The sequence below is a fragment of the Chinchilla lanigera genome, unplaced genomic scaffold (genome assembly GCF_000276665.1).
Source record: "Chinchilla lanigera isolate Chin_1 unplaced genomic scaffold, ChiLan1.0 scaffold00094, whole genome shotgun sequence".
In the NCBI taxonomy this organism is placed as follows: Eukaryota; Metazoa; Chordata; class Mammalia; order Rodentia; family Chinchillidae; genus Chinchilla; species Chinchilla lanigera.
The window spans coordinates 7,644,109-7,661,297 of NW_004955495.1; the positions used below are offsets into that span (position 1 = coordinate 7,644,109).

Here is a 17,189-nt window from a genome sequence, read left to right on the forward strand (position 1 = left end):
AGGAGAAGGAGAAGGAGAAGGAGAAGGAGAAGGAGAAGGAGAAGGAGAAGGAGAAGGATCACAATCCTGAATTTTAAGTTATACTACAAGCTACAGTGATTTTTTTAAAAAAACCTGGTTCTGGCACAAAAACAGACATGCAAATAAATGGAACAACATAGATGAAGATACAACCACAGGCACACTAAGCCATCTGATATTTGACAAATAAACCTGTCTTGGTTACTTTTCTCTCATTGCTGAGACAAAATACCTGACACCCAAAATTAAGGAAGGGAATGTTTATTTAGCTCACAGTTTGTGGAGGTTTCAGTTCATAATCAGCTGGCTCCAAGGCAGAGTAGCACATGGCAGAGGGCAACAGTTCATGGTGAAGGAAGACAGCAAAAGCAACAAGAGCAAAAGGGAGGAGCAGTGGAAAGCAGCCTCTTTCCCTCCCTCATATTGTATGCAAACTACCCGCCCCAAACCCATAATCCCAGCACTGGACCATGAATCAGTCATAAACTCTAAAAGCCTGCCCTATGACTGCATAAGGCTTTAGGGGGACATCCAGACAGAAACCATAACAGAGCCAAAAACATATGCTGGAGGAAAAACACCCTCTCTAGATTGGGCAAATTTGTCTAATCCAAGTGGACTGTAAGGGAGGTCCTCCAAGTCCAGGATGGCATGAGCTGCCACATGGGCTTAGGCTGCCTTACTACCTCTGTAGTAGTGACACTTCAGTGTCAGCATCAGCATCCCAACGCCAGGCTCTGTTTACTGCCTTTGAACAAACCTCCCTTCCCTGTGCTTAGAGTCACCTCAGGTTGCAACATTCTCTGCACTGAATTAGCTGGACAAACCCTGCAGCCACCAATGGGGTAAGCATAAGGAACAACGAAGTTGGATGAAGCTCAGTGTTCAGGTAACTCAGCACCCACCGCTGACATCTTCTCTCCATCCTGGGGCAAGGGCTGGGCTGTGTGAGTGGAGAAATAGGGGATGGGTGTGGGAGAATCTGGCTTCTTCCCTGGGTCTGGCCCAGCTCCACAGCCAGAGCCTGGGCTAGGAAGGCAGAAGGGGTGGTTAGCAGTCTTCAAAAAGCCTCTGCTCTCCTTGGCTTCTTGATTCTGGTCCTCCTGCAGCTGGTCTGGACTAAAATATCCCTTGGGCCTGTGTCTTGCAGAGCCCAGGTGTCTTAAGCTGATGGCTCCACTCCCAGATTAGGCCCTCATGCGGTCTTCCCCAGGCCTCTGTCTCCTCTTTCAGGGTGCCCACCAGGTCACAGGGAGGACCAAGCTGCCAGTCTCTCCCATCCCAGACCAAACTTCCCTATTATCCCACAGCCTCTCACTCTTTTTCGGGCCTCCTGTCTTCAGTGTGGAGGGTACTGACTCCCTGAGACCAAAGCAGGCTCCTTTTCCAGGCCAGAAGCAGACCATGTTCTTGACCACATCTGTCCATAATCACTGCCCCTCCCTAGGGAGACAGATTTGGCTAATGTCCCACACTCTCACCAGTCCTGGCCCCCTTCCACCTTCCTCCTCCTCTCATCACATGGCAAAGGCTAATGTGCAAGGAAAGTACTTTTATGTATCATAAGTGTATTTGGAAACAAATGAGTAGAAAGGTAGAATGCTCTTTTATTTTATTAAATGAGCTCTGACTTTGTGACATTGCGTGAGCACTTGCAGTGGTGAAGACCTTAGCTTCCTTGGGGAAGCCGCCTGGGTTTCCAGACGCAGGTGTTGGGCCATAGTTTGTGTGCGTGTGTGTGTGCGCGCGCACACAGGCAAGCAGTGCACGCCTTCTGTCTCTGCGCATGCACTGCTTTATGTCCAGGCACACTGTGTACGTTATGTCCAGGCACACCGTGGGAATTGCCGGGGTAATTCCTAGAGCCCCAGCTCCCCAGTTCTAACAAACCTTGGCAGCAGCTGGACTTGGTGCCTCCTACTCACTGCAGAGATGTGGTCAACCTCTGCCCATGCCCAAAGTTTTGCAGAATAACCTGGATCCCTGTAGCAAGGCCATTCCCTCATGCCCTCATCCCAGCTGGTCACACTGACCAAGGAGCCAGGGCTGGAGCCCAGGACCTTACTTTGGCTGTTCTTTAGGCCCCCACCTGCTGCTCTTGCCCTCAGATGCACAAACCCTTTGTGCTCCAAATCATGTGAGGGGGGGGATGCAAATGTCGCAGGAGGAGACACCTGTCTTTGTGTCAAAGAAAGTGATGTGCCTTTTGTTAATATACAAGAGGAATATGGAAAATATATCAAAAAGTACAATTTTAAATTATTCTTGGCTTATGTTGCACTATTTTTTTGTATTAGAAAAGATTCCTTTGTAAAAAAAAAAAATGTACTTTTCCTTACCACAAAGATCTGTTTCTCCGTTTTGTACATTGTCCTTGTTCACCACCCTTAGTGAGCAATAGAATGTCTGGTCGCCTTAGTGAGACCAAGGCCCGCTGTGCCCTGCATGATTCTCTGTGGCCGCTGCTGCATATCTCCCAGCCCCTTCCTGTCCTGCCCACTCGGGGGGCTTCCAGACCCCAGTCCCTACCAGGGCCTGTGACCTAAGGAGCCCTCTACATTCCTCAGGTGTTGGCAAATATAGTTAATAAAGCAATATTTTCTGCGTAAAAAGTTAGCCTCTTTAGCAAGTGGTGCTGGGAAGCCACTCAAACACTGGCAGAAAATTGACTCCAGACTCATACCGCTGACCATATGCTAAGCTAAAACCAAGACGGAACAAAGATTTAAATGTTAAAATAAAAGTACTTAATTTCCTGAAAGATAAAGTAGATAAAATTTTTGAAGACATGGGTGGAAGCAAGAACTTTCCAAACAGAACCCTAATTACACACAAAAAAACATCATGAATCAACTAATAGGATTATATCAAATTAAAAAGCTTCCTCAGAGCAAAGGAAACAAGCAATAGAGTGAAGGGAGAACCTACAGAATGAGAAAATATTCCACCAATTACTCCTCTGACAGAGGACTAATATCTAGAGTTTACAAAGAAAACCAAAATAAAAGACTCTCCCAAAATAAAAGACCAAATCAAAACATGGGCCGCTGCAATGAACAGACATTTCTTAGAAGAAATACAAATGGCCAATACATACACGAAAAATTGCTTGACACTTATAGCCACAATAGAATGCAAATTAAAACAACGCTGAGATTTCGTCTTACTCCAGAAAAACTGGCTATCATTTTTTTAAAAATCAATAATAGATACTGGCATGGCTGTGGGGTAAAAGGCATACTTTCACATGGTTGGTGGGAACATAAACCAGTACAACCACAAAAGACATCAGTGTGGAGATGCCTCAGAAAATGAAAAATAGAAATTTCATTTGACCCAGATATTTCCCTGCTGAGTATCTTCCCAAAAGAATTAAAGAAAAGCCTGGCATGGTGGCACATGCCTATCATCCCAGCATTTGGGAGGCTGAGGCAGGAGGATTACTGCAAGTGTGAGGCCAGCTTGGGCTACACAGTGAGTTCAGTGTCAACTTGGACTACCTAGTGGGACCCTGCCTCAAAGAAAAAAAGAGTTAAAGAAAGCATACCACAGTGATACATACACACCCATGTTTGTACCAGTAAAACTCATCATAGCTAAATCTTGAAAGCAGCCTATACATCCAACAGATGAATGGATAAAGAAAATGTGGAAAAGGAAGAAAATATATACATACATATACACAAGACAGCTAAGATAATTGCACTTCTAATTTCTATTGGTTTATTGAAAGGAACCGGTCATGTTTAATTGTTTGATCAATCCTGCATACCTATACCTGGTAATCTGAGCACTACTTTGAAGATAACAATAAGTAATACAACAACCATTGTTGATTTGTTATCATCTTGTTTTGAAATTCTGTATCGTTTGTGTCATTTTGTTTTTATTATTTTGTTTCTGTTCTTTTCTCTTTAAAATAAAAAAAGAATCTAAAAAAAAAGATGTGGAATTTGTGCACAATGAAGTATTACTCTGCCATAAAGAAGAATAAATTTGCATCATATGTAGGAAAATGAATGCACCTTGAGACCATAATGTTATGTGAATAAATCAGATACACGAGCTTAAATGTCGCAGACCTCTCCTATATGAGAAACCCAAAGTATAAATAATTTTTTAAAAATAAAAGATAGGCTACAGGAAACAAGGCAAAAGATCTTTTGCAAATGGGAGTGGGTCCAGAGACAGAGGGAGAGGAAGGGAGAGGAAGAGAGGAATAAAGGAAACTATGCTGAATTCATGTAACTACTCACTAAAATGAATGTAAGCATTATGTATTGCAAATATGTACTAATTTTTAAAATTCACAATAAAATTATTTTATCTATAAAAAATTTGAGTGACCACACAAACTCTGAAGAATCCCGAGGTGACAAAAGACAGTGTGTTAGGCACTAAGACTGAAGATCAGAAAGGTGGCGATGGGGTAGCAGGGACCCCTTCCTTCCATACTGACCCCGGTCGCTCTTCTGCTCAAGCACCTCCTATGGCTCCCGCCGTCAGCATGGGGCCCTGTGCACAGCCAGAGGCAGTCTGGGTCTTGGGATCAGAGACCCCATCCCCTCTCCTCCTCCACCAGTCACTCCCATCCGTGGCTCCCTAGCGCCCCCTGCTGGCGCTCACTGAGACTCAGACACAGGTGGCAGCACAGTTTATTCCTGAGAGTCTGCAAAGGAGGGTGGGTGGGGCCAGCTGGGTCCCAGGCCAGGCTGAGGAGCTCCCTACAAGCCTTTGCTCAGCGGCTCCACCCGCAGCCAAAGCCCGCCCTCTGCGCGCAGGATCAGCTCCGGCTTCCTGAGCGGCTCGGCGTCGTCGGGCAGGACGCGGAAGCGCAGCAGAGTCAGCGCCAGCACCACCTTCATCTCGGCCATGGCGAAGGTCTGCCCGATGCAGTTCCTGCGGGCGGGGAGGGACCATGACCCGGGATCCTCCAGCCCCGTCGTTCTGAACCTGGCCCGGGACCCCACCCCACCCTGGTCAACTCCAGGGACAGGGAGGGTGCTAATCGTGCCTGGACCCCAATTGGGCGTGTCTGTCCCCGAACCAGGCTGAGACGCCAGGGCCTGAACCGCACTGGTAGGCAGGGAGCAGGTTCTGAGCCCATCGAGGGGCCCGCTGCACCTGCCCAACCTCTGTTCTTCACAGCTTTGCGCACAACCTGCGCAGGGGCAGCGAGAAGCCCACCCGGATTTCCCCCCTGTCCTGCCAAGGACAGGGATTTCCCTGTCCTGTCCTTCCCGCCCCCATCAGCCCATCCCCAGCTCAGACACCCGCTGCACCCACCTGGGCCCCGCGGAGAAAGGAATGAAGGCCAGAGGTGACCTGTCCTTGATGTTTTCTGGGTCAAAGCGGAAGGGGTCATAGACCTGGAGAGAGACCAACCCATTGTGGCTGTATGGGGTCTCCCAGAGCAGCCAGGGAGAGCAGGTGTGGGTGCAGCAGCGGAAAATGTCCTGGGTCCAAACCCGCCCGCTCCACTAGGATCCCTGCAATGTACAAGCAGGAGGGGGGAGGAGGAGGAGGCAGCACCTCAGGGTCCGGCCACACAGCTGGGTTGTGATGGGTCCCAAAAATACTGATGAAGCAGTTAACACCTGTGGAGAGGAGGGGACCGTAAGGACGAGGCTCCACGGCCTGATGGACCCTGATTCCTGCCTAGGCGCCTCCAGCTCTGACGCTGTGGGCACCTTTGGGGATGACCCGGCCATCGGGGAGCACAACGTCCTGCGTGCAGCAGCGGGAGACGGCAGTGACTGGGGGGTGCAGCCGCAGACTCTCCTTGATGCACATGGTCAGGAAGGGCAGCTGGGCCAGGTCGTCCCTGAGGAAACCACAACCCACAGTTAGCCAGGGCCAAAAGCAAAGTCCACCAGCCCCTGTGTTCCCCTGGTGAATCTTTTCTCCATATAATAATGGAAAGCCAATATGAATCAAATGTTTAAGAATTAGAAAAGCAAAATAATGAAAAAACTGTCCTGGAGCTCTCCTGATCTAGGAAAGTTCCCCTGCCTCTCAAACTGGGAAATCAGGGAAGGCAGAACCCTGAGCTGGATGGTTTGCAAGTCTCTATAATAAGGATGGGGCTGAACACAGAATCGGGGACGGAAAGGCAGTTGGGGATGTTTGCAGAATGAAACATAAAGATGAATAGCATAGATGTTCAGGACAACAGACTTTTACCCCTGGGATCCCTTACCAGTCCCTGCTCTGACACAGGTAGGAGTGACAGCAAACAGAACAATCACCCAGGGAAGGAAGGTGTTTGAAAAAATATTGCTTGAAAGAAAAGGAAAAGAGTAGAGGGGACATGCATCATCTACCCTCACACATTGTCTCAGCAACCCATGTCCTTCTATCCCAAAGCTCACAACTTTTCCTTTGCTAGCCAGGGTGGGTACCAGGGGATGCCTCTGGACTCAGCTCCTATACTCATCAGGCAATAATGGGAAAAATCAGCAAAAGTATAATCTCTCTGCCCATATTGGGAAGCAGAGCCATGAGAGGGGCTCAGGAACAGGCTATGAGGACCTGACTCACCATTCAATCTCTTCAGGCTCACGCCCCCTCAGGAGCTCTCGCACCTCCTGCCGGCAGCGCTCCTGGTATTCCGGGTGCCTCGCCAGGTTGTACAGGATCCAGGAGAGACCACTGGCCGTGGTGTCATGGCCTGAGCAACAGCAGGGCAGCCTTGGGTCTCTGAGCTGCTTCAGCACCACAGGGTGGACAGCGCCCGACCCCTGAGACCCCGGGGAGGAAGCGGCGGTGGGAAGCATGGACAGATCCACGGTCGACCCACCACATTCCCCGGATGGAGAGACCGTGCACAGCCTGGACTCCCACTCTGGAACCCTCACCCTCAAACATGAAGGTGTCAGCCTCTGCTCGTATGTCCTCATCTGACAGCTCCTTTCCATCTTCATCCTGGAGAAAAGGTGAGAACCTCTGAATCACACCAGCTCTCAGGGCTTCTAGAAACCTCTCAGAAATCAAGTCCACTCATACCACTAGGTTTCCCTTAGTCACGGTTATGTTTTAACCTGAAATACTCCTGAACAGTCTCACGTATTCAGAGGTGGAGATTTCAGAAGGTGATTGCTCGAGAGAGCTAAAATTTTATTGCCACATTAACCCAATTTTAGGATTGTAATTGGATAGCATTCCTGGGAGAGTATGAAACTAAAAGGAAAGTTCTACTGGAAGACAATAATGGGAGTGGGAACTTGGGGACTCTTTCTCATCCCCAGCTTCTACATCTCTGGCTTTTATCTTCTCTCTTTGCTTCCTGGTTGCCACAAGGTGAGCTTTCCTCCACTATGCCCTTGGGCCTTCATGTTTCTGCTTCATCACAGGGCAAGTACTAGGGCCCGTGGACCACCCAGGAAAACTGTGACCCAAAATAAATCATTCCCCCAGTAAGCTATTTTTCTAGCTGGACATGGTGGTGCACCACAGTCCCAGCACTCTGAGAGGATGAGGCAGGAGAATCATAAGTTGAAGTTTAACCTGGGTAACTTAACAACTTACTGAGTCTCTATCACAAATAAAAAGGGGCTGTGAATGTAGCTCAGTGTACTGGGATAAATCCCCAGTACAACCAAAATCGTCTTTCTCAGTTACTTGGTCACAATAGTGAGACACTGGCTATCAGTCTCTATCTCCAGAGCCCCTCTCACACGGATATCCTTCCCAGCTTCCTTGACTGTTCTTTTGCTTTGGTCGGAAAATTAACAGTGCTTTAATATTTTCAGATTTCTGTATGATGAGGGATTTCTGAGATATGCTTAGTAGCAACCTGGGCTATAAGACAGCCATCTTGTGCAATTTTACTTTGGAAGTTAGAGCTCAAGAATTACTTCAAAGACATTTGCACATATTCTCAGGTAATAAATCCAGAAAATCTTTTCTCCCTAAAGGCATTTGGGAGACTTTCCCTCTGCACTGAAGAAAACTTGTTTGTATTCCAGAACAAAGCTCTCTCCCCTACCTCTCTCCCTCTTCCTCTTTCTCTCCATCTCCCTAGGAGAAGAGGCAGATATGCGATCTGTCTTATATAAGCTCCAAGATTCATAATGTATAGACCTTCTTTCAGGATTGTAACCTTGCTGCATATACAGGTAAAAGTATTGTGTCACCTGGGGAAGGGAGAGTTGGAAAGGGAGCCATCGTGACAGTTCTGCTCTGGCTGCTGTTATCACAGTGAGTAATAAATGGGCAAAGAGCGTGGTGATGCACATCTGTAATCCCAGCACTCGGAAGGCTGAGGCAGGAGGATCATTACAAGTTCAAGACCAGCCTGGGCTACAAAGTGAGCTGAAGGAGCCTGAGCTGCATAGTGAGACCTCGTCTCAAAATAATAGTAATAATAATTAACAATACTGAGAATAAATGGGCAAAGAGTTTGGTGCATCTGTCAACATAGATACAGAGATGATAACGATTTTATAGATATAAACATGACTGTGGCACCCTAACTTATTTCCTTATCGATAAAGTGTGTCATTGTTTCAGACTTAGTAATCCCTGCCCCGTGCATTCCAGAGCACTCTCAAAAATGCCCCTGTGACTAGCTTGTCCCTCCTTCTCAAATAACTTCCTCAGTGCCTTATGGGGAGGCTCAAGTTATTTGAGCCGACATTTGACAGCAAGACGCATTCTACATATTGATAAGCCCACCTTGCTCAGCAGAAGCACATCAATGAAGTCCAAAGTTTTGGCTTTGGCTTTGGCTTTGAGGAAGTCATCAATTCCTTGGCTGAGCAGGATGTGACGCCGCTCCTGGATGACAGCATCTGTGAAGTCGTGCACCAGGCGGCAGGCCTTCCAGAATCGCTGTCCATCATGGGTGAGACGGTACAGGAAGTCCTTGTGCAAAAGGATCTGATCAACCCTTTTTGACACAAGGGCACTGAGCTCCAAAATGGCGGCAATATATTCGCTGGGCTTCCTGCAGGGTGGGGGCATGAAAGAAGGCAAAAACTTCACATAAGTGAAACCTGAGCAATACTTCCCACCAGTAGTTAGTAGTTATGTCTCATCAGAAACTGAGACTCGAGCAGCTGGTGGCCTCACAGATGCATGAGCTGTGACTTGACTCTCCACAGTCTCTTCCTTGGCAGCACCCCACCTCTTGAGCTGCCTCTGTCTCCTAGTCACCAAAAAAAACAGTGTGGTTATTGTTCCTCTTCTTCCTTCTCTTTGACCCAGTATCTAGTCCTATTCCTCCCCCTTCCTGGAAGTCTCCACAAATCTCACACTTCATTTTCTTCTAACTGGTCCATGGACTAACACCTCCACAGTCTCCTTGAATTCTGTGTCACTCCATCCAGTATTTACATGGCAATCAATGTTCCACAGAGCTCAGATCTGATCATGCCCAGCATCAAGTCTGCTGTTATACGGAAGTGTCCCTAGGAGGAACATATGTCCAATGATTGGCTACCGGCCTGTAGTGCTATTAGGATGTGGTGGAACCTCTGGAAGGTGAGGGAATATAGATAATTCCAGGTGAGCCCTTCAGGAAATATTGGGAGCCCATCACTTTCTGTCTGTCTCTCTTCTCCCAACTCCCTGAGGTGAATGGTCTTCTGGAATACCCACTCCCACCACGATGTACCACTTCAAAACTATCCAGAAGAAATGGAGTCAATTGATCATGACTGAAGCCATTGAAACTGACCCAAAATAAGCCTTTCCTTAATGTAAGAAGACTGTTTGGGGCATTTAGTCACAGTATCACAAGTCTGACTAACAAGAGCTTAATATCTTCGTGGCTCCCAAGAAATATCAGCAGAAAGTTCACACCCCTTTGATAGGTTTTTCAGTGTCCTTGTGATCTAGCCACAACCTGCCTCTGCAACATCATTTCCAAGCTGCCTCCTGCAATGTGTGCCTCTTTCCCCTTACTTTGCTCATTTGAGTCCTTTTGCCAATAATTACTCAAATGATTCCACTTACATGGGAAGGCCACTATCTCTCTCTTTCTTGCCTTCCTTATCATTCAATGTCTGGATCTGACCCACCTCCCACAACAAGGATCTTCCAATTCCTCTGGTAAGTTCTCCCTCCCCACCTCCTCCCTTGGCTCCATGGCTCAGGGTCCCAGCCCAGGGAAAGGACTCACTCCTGACAGTTGCTGTCAAAGCTGAACACGCATTTCTGCAGACTGTCCAGGGTCATCAGGCTGATGTGCTCAAACATGTCCAGACAGGTGCTGCCCTGGGAGACCAGGCGCTGCCACTTAGCCTGGCCAGAGAATAGGACAGGGATGCCACTGAGCCTCGGCTCTTTTAAGCCCCTCCCCATCCCCAATCACCAGGATGGATTCTCTAAGCAGCCTGCCGGTCCTCTGCTCCAGGGAAGACCAAGCTTGAGTGTGAACAGAAACTATTACTATATATCTGGTAATCTGAAGAACTAATGTGAAGACAACAATATGCAACATAACAACTATTGTTGAATTCCTATCATCTTGTTTGGTAAAACTCTGTATCATTTATAATCTTTTGTTTTCATTTTTTATTCTCTTTAATAGTTTGATTAATCTTGCATTCTTACATCTGGTAATCTGACCAACTTCGACAAAGATAAAAATATGTAATATAACAACCACTGTTAACCTTATCATTTTGTTCTGAAATCCTGTATCATTCGTATTGTTTTTTTCTATGTTGTTGGCATTTTTCTATTGTTCTTATTTTTTTAATTCTCTTTAAAATGAAAAAAAGAGGGACTGGGGATTTATCTCAGTGGCACAATGCCTGCCTGGCAAGTGCAAGGTCATTAGTTTGATTCCCGGTACCAGAAAAAAAAAATTTTAAAATTTAAATTTAAATTAAAAAAAAAACTTGAAGTCTCAAGCTCTGAGTTCAGGTCCCAGATCAGCCTCCCACTCTCTGTGCTCTCTTGGTGAACTCATTCCTCTTATCCACCTTTCAAATCTTCAGCTGGTTTAGTTGGCCTGCATTGGCTCCAATAAACTAGGATAAAACATTTGCTCTATAGCGACTAGCTCACTTACTAGCTGGATGACTTTTATAGGCTTCCTGTTATGATTTGTATCTTGATGCTCCCCCTGAAAAAAATGTCATGCAGTCATAGGTGGGGTTTTTGGAACTGGTTAGATCTAGGGTGTGTGATGTTGGGATCAAGGGTGGCCCACCCTGGATGTGGATGGCACTGTCCAAAGGGAAGGTGGCCTGGATGAGATATAAAGGGACAGAAAGAAGGCTGATGTTGGTTTCTTCTTCTTCTTCTTCTTCTTCTTCTTCTTCTTCTTCTTCTTCTTCTTCTGCTGCTGCTGCTGCTGCTGCTGCTGCTGCTGCTGCTGCTGCTGCTGGCTGCTGGCTGCTGGCTGTTTTGCTGTCTCCTGCCTGCTTACCATGTACTATGCCCCTCCTCCATGCCACCCCGCCTTGGGGACAGCCGACTATGGACTGAAACCTTTATAAACTATGAGCTGAAATAATCCTTTCCTCATTTAGCATTAGATGTTGGGCATTTTGTCTCAGCAATGAGAAAAAGTTACTAAGACACTTCCTAATCTCTGTGATGTTCAAGTTTTCCATCTGTGATGGGGAAAGGTAACCTCTACCTCTCACATTGGTGAAAATCAAACTGGGCAGCATGTATTGTGGAATTATCATAGGACATTATTTTTAATATATGTTAACTTCTGGGTAAGTTCCACCTATCTTTATCTTCTTTGTGGTAACTCAAAGAAATAGCCCTGCTTTGAGAGAGTATTACCACACATCTTTGCTATCTATGACAAAGATGTACTCCCCTGATGTTCTTAACATTTCTCAGAGTTGTGTTGGCAGAGAACAACCTCTGTGAATGAGGGAATGACTACCACTAGATAAACATCAGGGATGCTTCTGCTTGCTAGAATAGCAGGTTCCCTAAGGCTAAGACCCTTCCACTGTAATGCAATATACACACGAACAGCACCAATTGGGGCTCACCTGTGTGACTCCTATGGGATTGGGGTGGCTTGGAGAAGGGAAGAAAACCAACAAGCAGCACATCCTGCATGCTGTGCCATGAGTAAAATACTTTGTCTCTGACCCAGGAATCTCATGTCTTCTTGCAGAATACATGAAACACTAACCAACAAACTCAAAACCTTGCAAGTAAGGAAAAATGCTAGACACCTCACAAAACCCTCCCCCCAGTTCTTACCATCTTCCTTTACACTGTACAATGTGATTTTTCAGCAACTTCCATTAAAAAGTGGAGCCTCTGTCACTTGTTTTTGACTCTGTGCTGGACTCCTGACTTTGGGCCACATCAAGGTGGTGAAAATGAGATCAGAACTCCAATAAACCTAAGCTTCAAGGGGCATTGAAACCCCCTCTCACTCCTGTGAGACCCTGTCTCTACCATGTAAACAACTTCAGGATGCCTTCTGAAGAAAGAATCATACAGATCAGAGTCTACATATCTAGCGGAGGTCATTCTGAATCAGCCTGAAGTTAGAAGTGCCAAACATGGGAGAGAACTGAGCTAGGATCAAGAAAGCTCCCTCTGGCCTGCAGTTGATTATACACCATGAGTGATCCCATCCCTAGCCAGAAGAGCCAGCCTCCTGATCTAATGCTTCTATCCTGAATACTTAGTGCTCTACACCAATGAGTTTGAAGATGGTTTACTATTCAGCAATAGCTTCTATGCAATCTTCATCCTTCCTATGTTTTCAGTTTATAGGACTTCTACGTGAGAAACATGGAATTTGTCCATTCTGAACACCCACTTTGTGCCACAGACTTGACTCCATGACTTCCTCTGGGCCATCTTTAGAGATTTTTATTGCCATTTTATAGATGAAGAAACCAAAGTTTGAGAGAGAAAGACCAATAGCCTCAAAGCAACCCCTCAGAGCCAGGACTGTAGACCTAATCTGTCTACGGCCCTTTCTCCCCCGAGATCCCACTTGGAACCCTTGGCTCAAGGACTTACATGCATTACTTTTGTGCTGTCACTGAAAATCTTCACATAGGGCTTCAGGATGTTGAAATGGAAGGCGGGTGTCAGCATGCGACGGTGGCGGCTCCACTTGTCACCAGCACTCACCAAAAGCCCATCCCCTGGTGGGACAGCCAAGGGCAGTGGGCAAAGGTAGCTCCTTCCCCTGCCTCCCAGGTTGTCCCCAAGCCCCTTCACCTGCAGGTACTCACCCACCCATGGTTTCAGGAAGCCATAGAAGAAGTCTTTGACCGCAACCTCAACTAACATGAAGGAGAAAAAAGAGGGACAATGAAGAAAGAAGAGGATGGGCTTTGGGGGGAAGGTCTCAGTTAGGGGTCTTTACTTCTCCCCTCCAATCCCAACATGGCAAAATGGAAGCGAGGGACAGAAAGCAGAATATGGAGGTGCAGAAGAGGCAGCATCAGCAGGTTAGAGCACAGGCACAGCCTAATACAGCACAACATGCCCCACCCCACCTTGGCATGGCTCCTATGTAATCCAGCATGTTCTACCATGTACAGAATACACTCTTCAGAGATCTTTATACTAACCTAGGGCATGCTATTCTCCTTGCATCCTCTGGTGTCTCCTGACATAGACTGGGGACATGTGACACAGACTCCTGGGTTAACATGTTCTGATATGAACACAACATACACGATGATCATGGTAGGGTTTTAGATGAAACAGAGACAAGGGGATCACTGGAACAGCCCCTTCCCTACCTAGCCTGGCCTGTCTAAAAATGGAAACGGTTGAAGGTCCATGATGGCTAACTTGAGGGTGACAGACAGGACTAGTGTCTCCAAATCAGTGCTGAAGAAAAGCAGTTATCCTGAGGCAGGGGCAAAAGATAAAGTTTGATATAGGATATATCTTAGTTACTTTTCTCTAACTGCTGAGACAAAATACCTGAAACCCAAAGTGAAAGAGGGAAAAGTTTATTTAGTTCACAGATTATAGAGGTTTCAGTCCATAATTGGCTGGCTCTAAGGCAGGTTGGCATGGAAGAGGGCATGATAGAGTAGTTCATGGCAGGCAGAAGGTAGCAAACCAAGCAAGGTACAAGACAAGCCTCTTTGTCCCTTATATTGCATCCAGGCTACTGGGATTAGGATGGTCCCCAACCAATCAGTGGACTGATTTAGTAATCACACACCCTTAATCCTAGCTTTGTACTATGAACCAAACACATGCCCTAGATTGAGCTACCTCTGAAAAAGCCCCACCTATGACTGCATGAGGCTTTGGGGGGACATCTAGACACAAGCCATAACAGAAAGATACCCAACAAGATAATCCGTCTGGACTAAAGTCCAGTGTTTAGAGGGTGAGTGAGGGGAAAACACACCATGCCTAGATCACAGTACCCTGCCCCACTCCCACCCCAGACACGGCTTACATGCCATCTTGGGAAATAATCCACCCAAGGAAGGGAGCAATCTGAACCTTCAGTGACAGCCTGGATGACTGAACAGATTCGCAGTCACAATAACCTCCCTACGGATCTCATTTCAACCCAGGGATTCAAAGACTCAAAAAAGAAAGAATGGAATAGAATTTAATTGCCATGGACCCATGTACCTGCTTCCAGAGCTGGCAGGCAATGGGACACCAGGGAGAGAGATTGTTAATAATAATCTGCCTATTGTTCCCACATACAATGAGAATACTACATGGAGAACAGTCGACACACTACATGCAACTGCCAGCAAGCTCCCAAGGAGGAGCAGAGGCAGAGAGTGACTTGAGCCAAAAGAGAGCTAGTGTCCTCCTACTGCTTCTGTGGGTGGAGGTAAAACAGACCTCTGCAGTGAGGGAGGCCGGAATGGCAGCTGTGCCAGTGGCTTTTTGGCCATATAATCAGCAAAGAAAGGGGCTGGGGGTTTAGCTCAGTGGCACAGTGCCTGCCTGGCAAGCACGAGGTCGTGAGTTCAATTCCCGGTACCAGAAAACAAACAAACAAACAAATAATCAGCAAAGAAAACCTGGAGAGGGGAGAGATTCACTCACTCATATTTACTCTCTGAATTCAATTAGGGTAATAGGATCCATGGAAGTCTGCAAGTGAGCGACCCAGAGCTCAAAAGAGGGTGTGTATTAGGAAGGAGCAACAGTCCTCGTTGTTTTGGACAGGCAATACTCTGGCCCACAGAGGGAAACTGTGTGGCTACTCAAGACCAGAGAGTACTGCCAGTGTAGAGAAAGCTGTAGAAGAACTGAGCTAATACTATAACTGTGTGCTGGCTTCTATTTTTATTTCCACTTTGATCTTGATAATTGCAGGGTTGTAACATTGCTACTGTGTTGGATTTGGGTCATCCTAGCTGAGGATTTTTTGTTTTTGTTTTTCTCTATTGTCTGTTTTCACCTTTTATTCTTTCTTTTGGTTCTTCTTTATTAATACTAGTTGATTATTATATTTTAAGTTTCAAGAGTTTCCCCTTTCATTTGCTCCCTCTTTTAAAAACATGTTTCTTAGGCTGGGTGTAGTGGTGCACACCTATAATACCAGCACTCAGGAGGCTAAGGCAGGAGGACTGCTGTGAATTTGAGGTCAACCTAGGCTACCAAGTGAGTTCAAGTCCAGCTGGAACTGCATAGTGAAACTCTGTCTCAAAAAGGCAATATATATATATATATATCAAGTACAAGTTTCCTACGATGAATGTAATCAAATATGTATGACATATATTTATGAATAAAAAATCTTATGTTCTTATATATATATATATATATATATATATTTCTTGCCTCTTATCTTTTGGGTCTCACTCCTCCACATTCTTTGTGCTCCTCTACTCATTATCTAGTGCCCTAATTCCACCTCATCTTCATCTATCCAAAAACACAAATATATATGCATTGAGAATAATGATTAACTAGTACTATAAATTAAACAGTACCATTTAAGGGCTTGTCATGGTAACTTAACAAAATTGAGCTTAGATGATCCAAACAAAACAAACAAACATTAACACAGTAACACAATTGTAATGGGAGACCTTCATACCCCACTCTCAATTAGATAAACTAGACCAAAAAAACCCACAAAAAACAAAACAAAGAAATATCAGAATTAAAACAAACCTATAGACGAATAGACTTAGTAGATGTCTACAGAGTGTTCCACCCAATAACATCAGAATACACATTCTTCTCAGATGCACATGGAACATTCTCCAAAATAAACCACAATAATATACAATATGCAATAGCCCATAGAACATGTCTAAGTAAATGCAAAGGACTTCAAATTATCCCATGCATATTATCTGACTATAGTGCAGTGAAATTGGAAATCAACAGCAAGGGAAACCATAAAAACTACACAGACACATGGAAATTAAACAACCCTCTCCTGAACAACCAATGGGTCACAGAGGAAATTAAAGAAGAAACTAAATAGTATCTACAACTAAACAATAATGCCAATACAATATACCAGAACTTATTGGATGCAATGGAAGGCAGCTATGCTCACCACTATACCACCAATGCAGACGGGATGCAATGGAGGCAGTCCTCTGAGGGACATTTATAGCAGTAAATTCTCACATCAAGAAAACAGAACAAGCTCACATAAACAGTGTAATGTTGAACCTCAAACTTCTAGAAAAATAAGAATAAATCAAACCCAAAATTTGTACAACAGAGGAAATTATAAAGATCAAAGCAGAAATTAATGCAATTGAGACAAGAAAAATACAGTCAACTCAACTGAAGAGGTCATTCTTTGAAAGATTAAATAAAATTGATAAACTCCTAGCCAACCTTGTGAAAAATAGGACAGAAAAAGATGTAAATTCAAGCAAGGGATGAAAAGGGTGAAATCACAATGGATTCTGCAGAAATCCAGATCATCAATACCTACTTGAAGAACATGTACTCTAATAAGATGGAAAACACAGAAGAAATGGAGGACAGATTGCTAGGCACATATGAATCGTCAAAACTGAATCAAGAAGATATAAAAGTTCTAAATAAACTGCTAACAATCAATGAAATTGAAAATGTAATCAAAAACTTACCAAACGTTATACGCCATATCAATGGAGCCAAAGACCAAAACCACATGATCATCTCATTAGATGCAGAAAAAGCTTTCAACAAGGTCCAACATGCATTTATGATTAAAACTCTACAGAAAATAGGAATAGATGGCCTCTACCTTACCCTGATCAAAGCCATCTATGACA

The 17,189-nt window shown here is 45.3% G+C and overlaps 1 protein-coding gene across 1 annotated transcript in view; it reads right to left on the reverse strand.

The window, feature by feature from the left end:
* Positions 1-4,660: 4,660 nt before the first annotated feature.
* The window catches only part of LOC102003354 (phylloquinone omega-hydroxylase CYP4F2-like), a 27,144-nt gene continuing 14,615 nt past the window's right edge, over positions 4,661-17,189 (reverse strand). Inside the window, exons 4-13 of the mRNA XM_005406061.1 lie at positions 13,200-13,250; positions 12,982-13,109; positions 10,145-10,266; positions 8,698-8,968; positions 6,879-6,945; positions 6,562-6,691; positions 5,712-5,845; positions 5,554-5,618; positions 5,308-5,390; positions 4,661-4,920 (exon numbers count right to left, since the gene is read on the reverse strand). Of these exons, the coding sequence (XP_005406118.1) occupies positions 4,746-4,920; positions 5,308-5,390; positions 5,554-5,618; positions 5,712-5,845; positions 6,562-6,691; positions 6,879-6,945; positions 8,698-8,968; positions 10,145-10,266; positions 12,982-13,109; positions 13,200-13,250 (1,226 nt within the window). The 3' untranslated portion in view covers positions 4,661-4,745. The remainder of the gene's footprint in view (positions 4,921-5,307; positions 5,391-5,553; positions 5,619-5,711; positions 5,846-6,561; positions 6,692-6,878; positions 6,946-8,697; positions 8,969-10,144; positions 10,267-12,981; positions 13,110-13,199; positions 13,251-17,189) is intronic.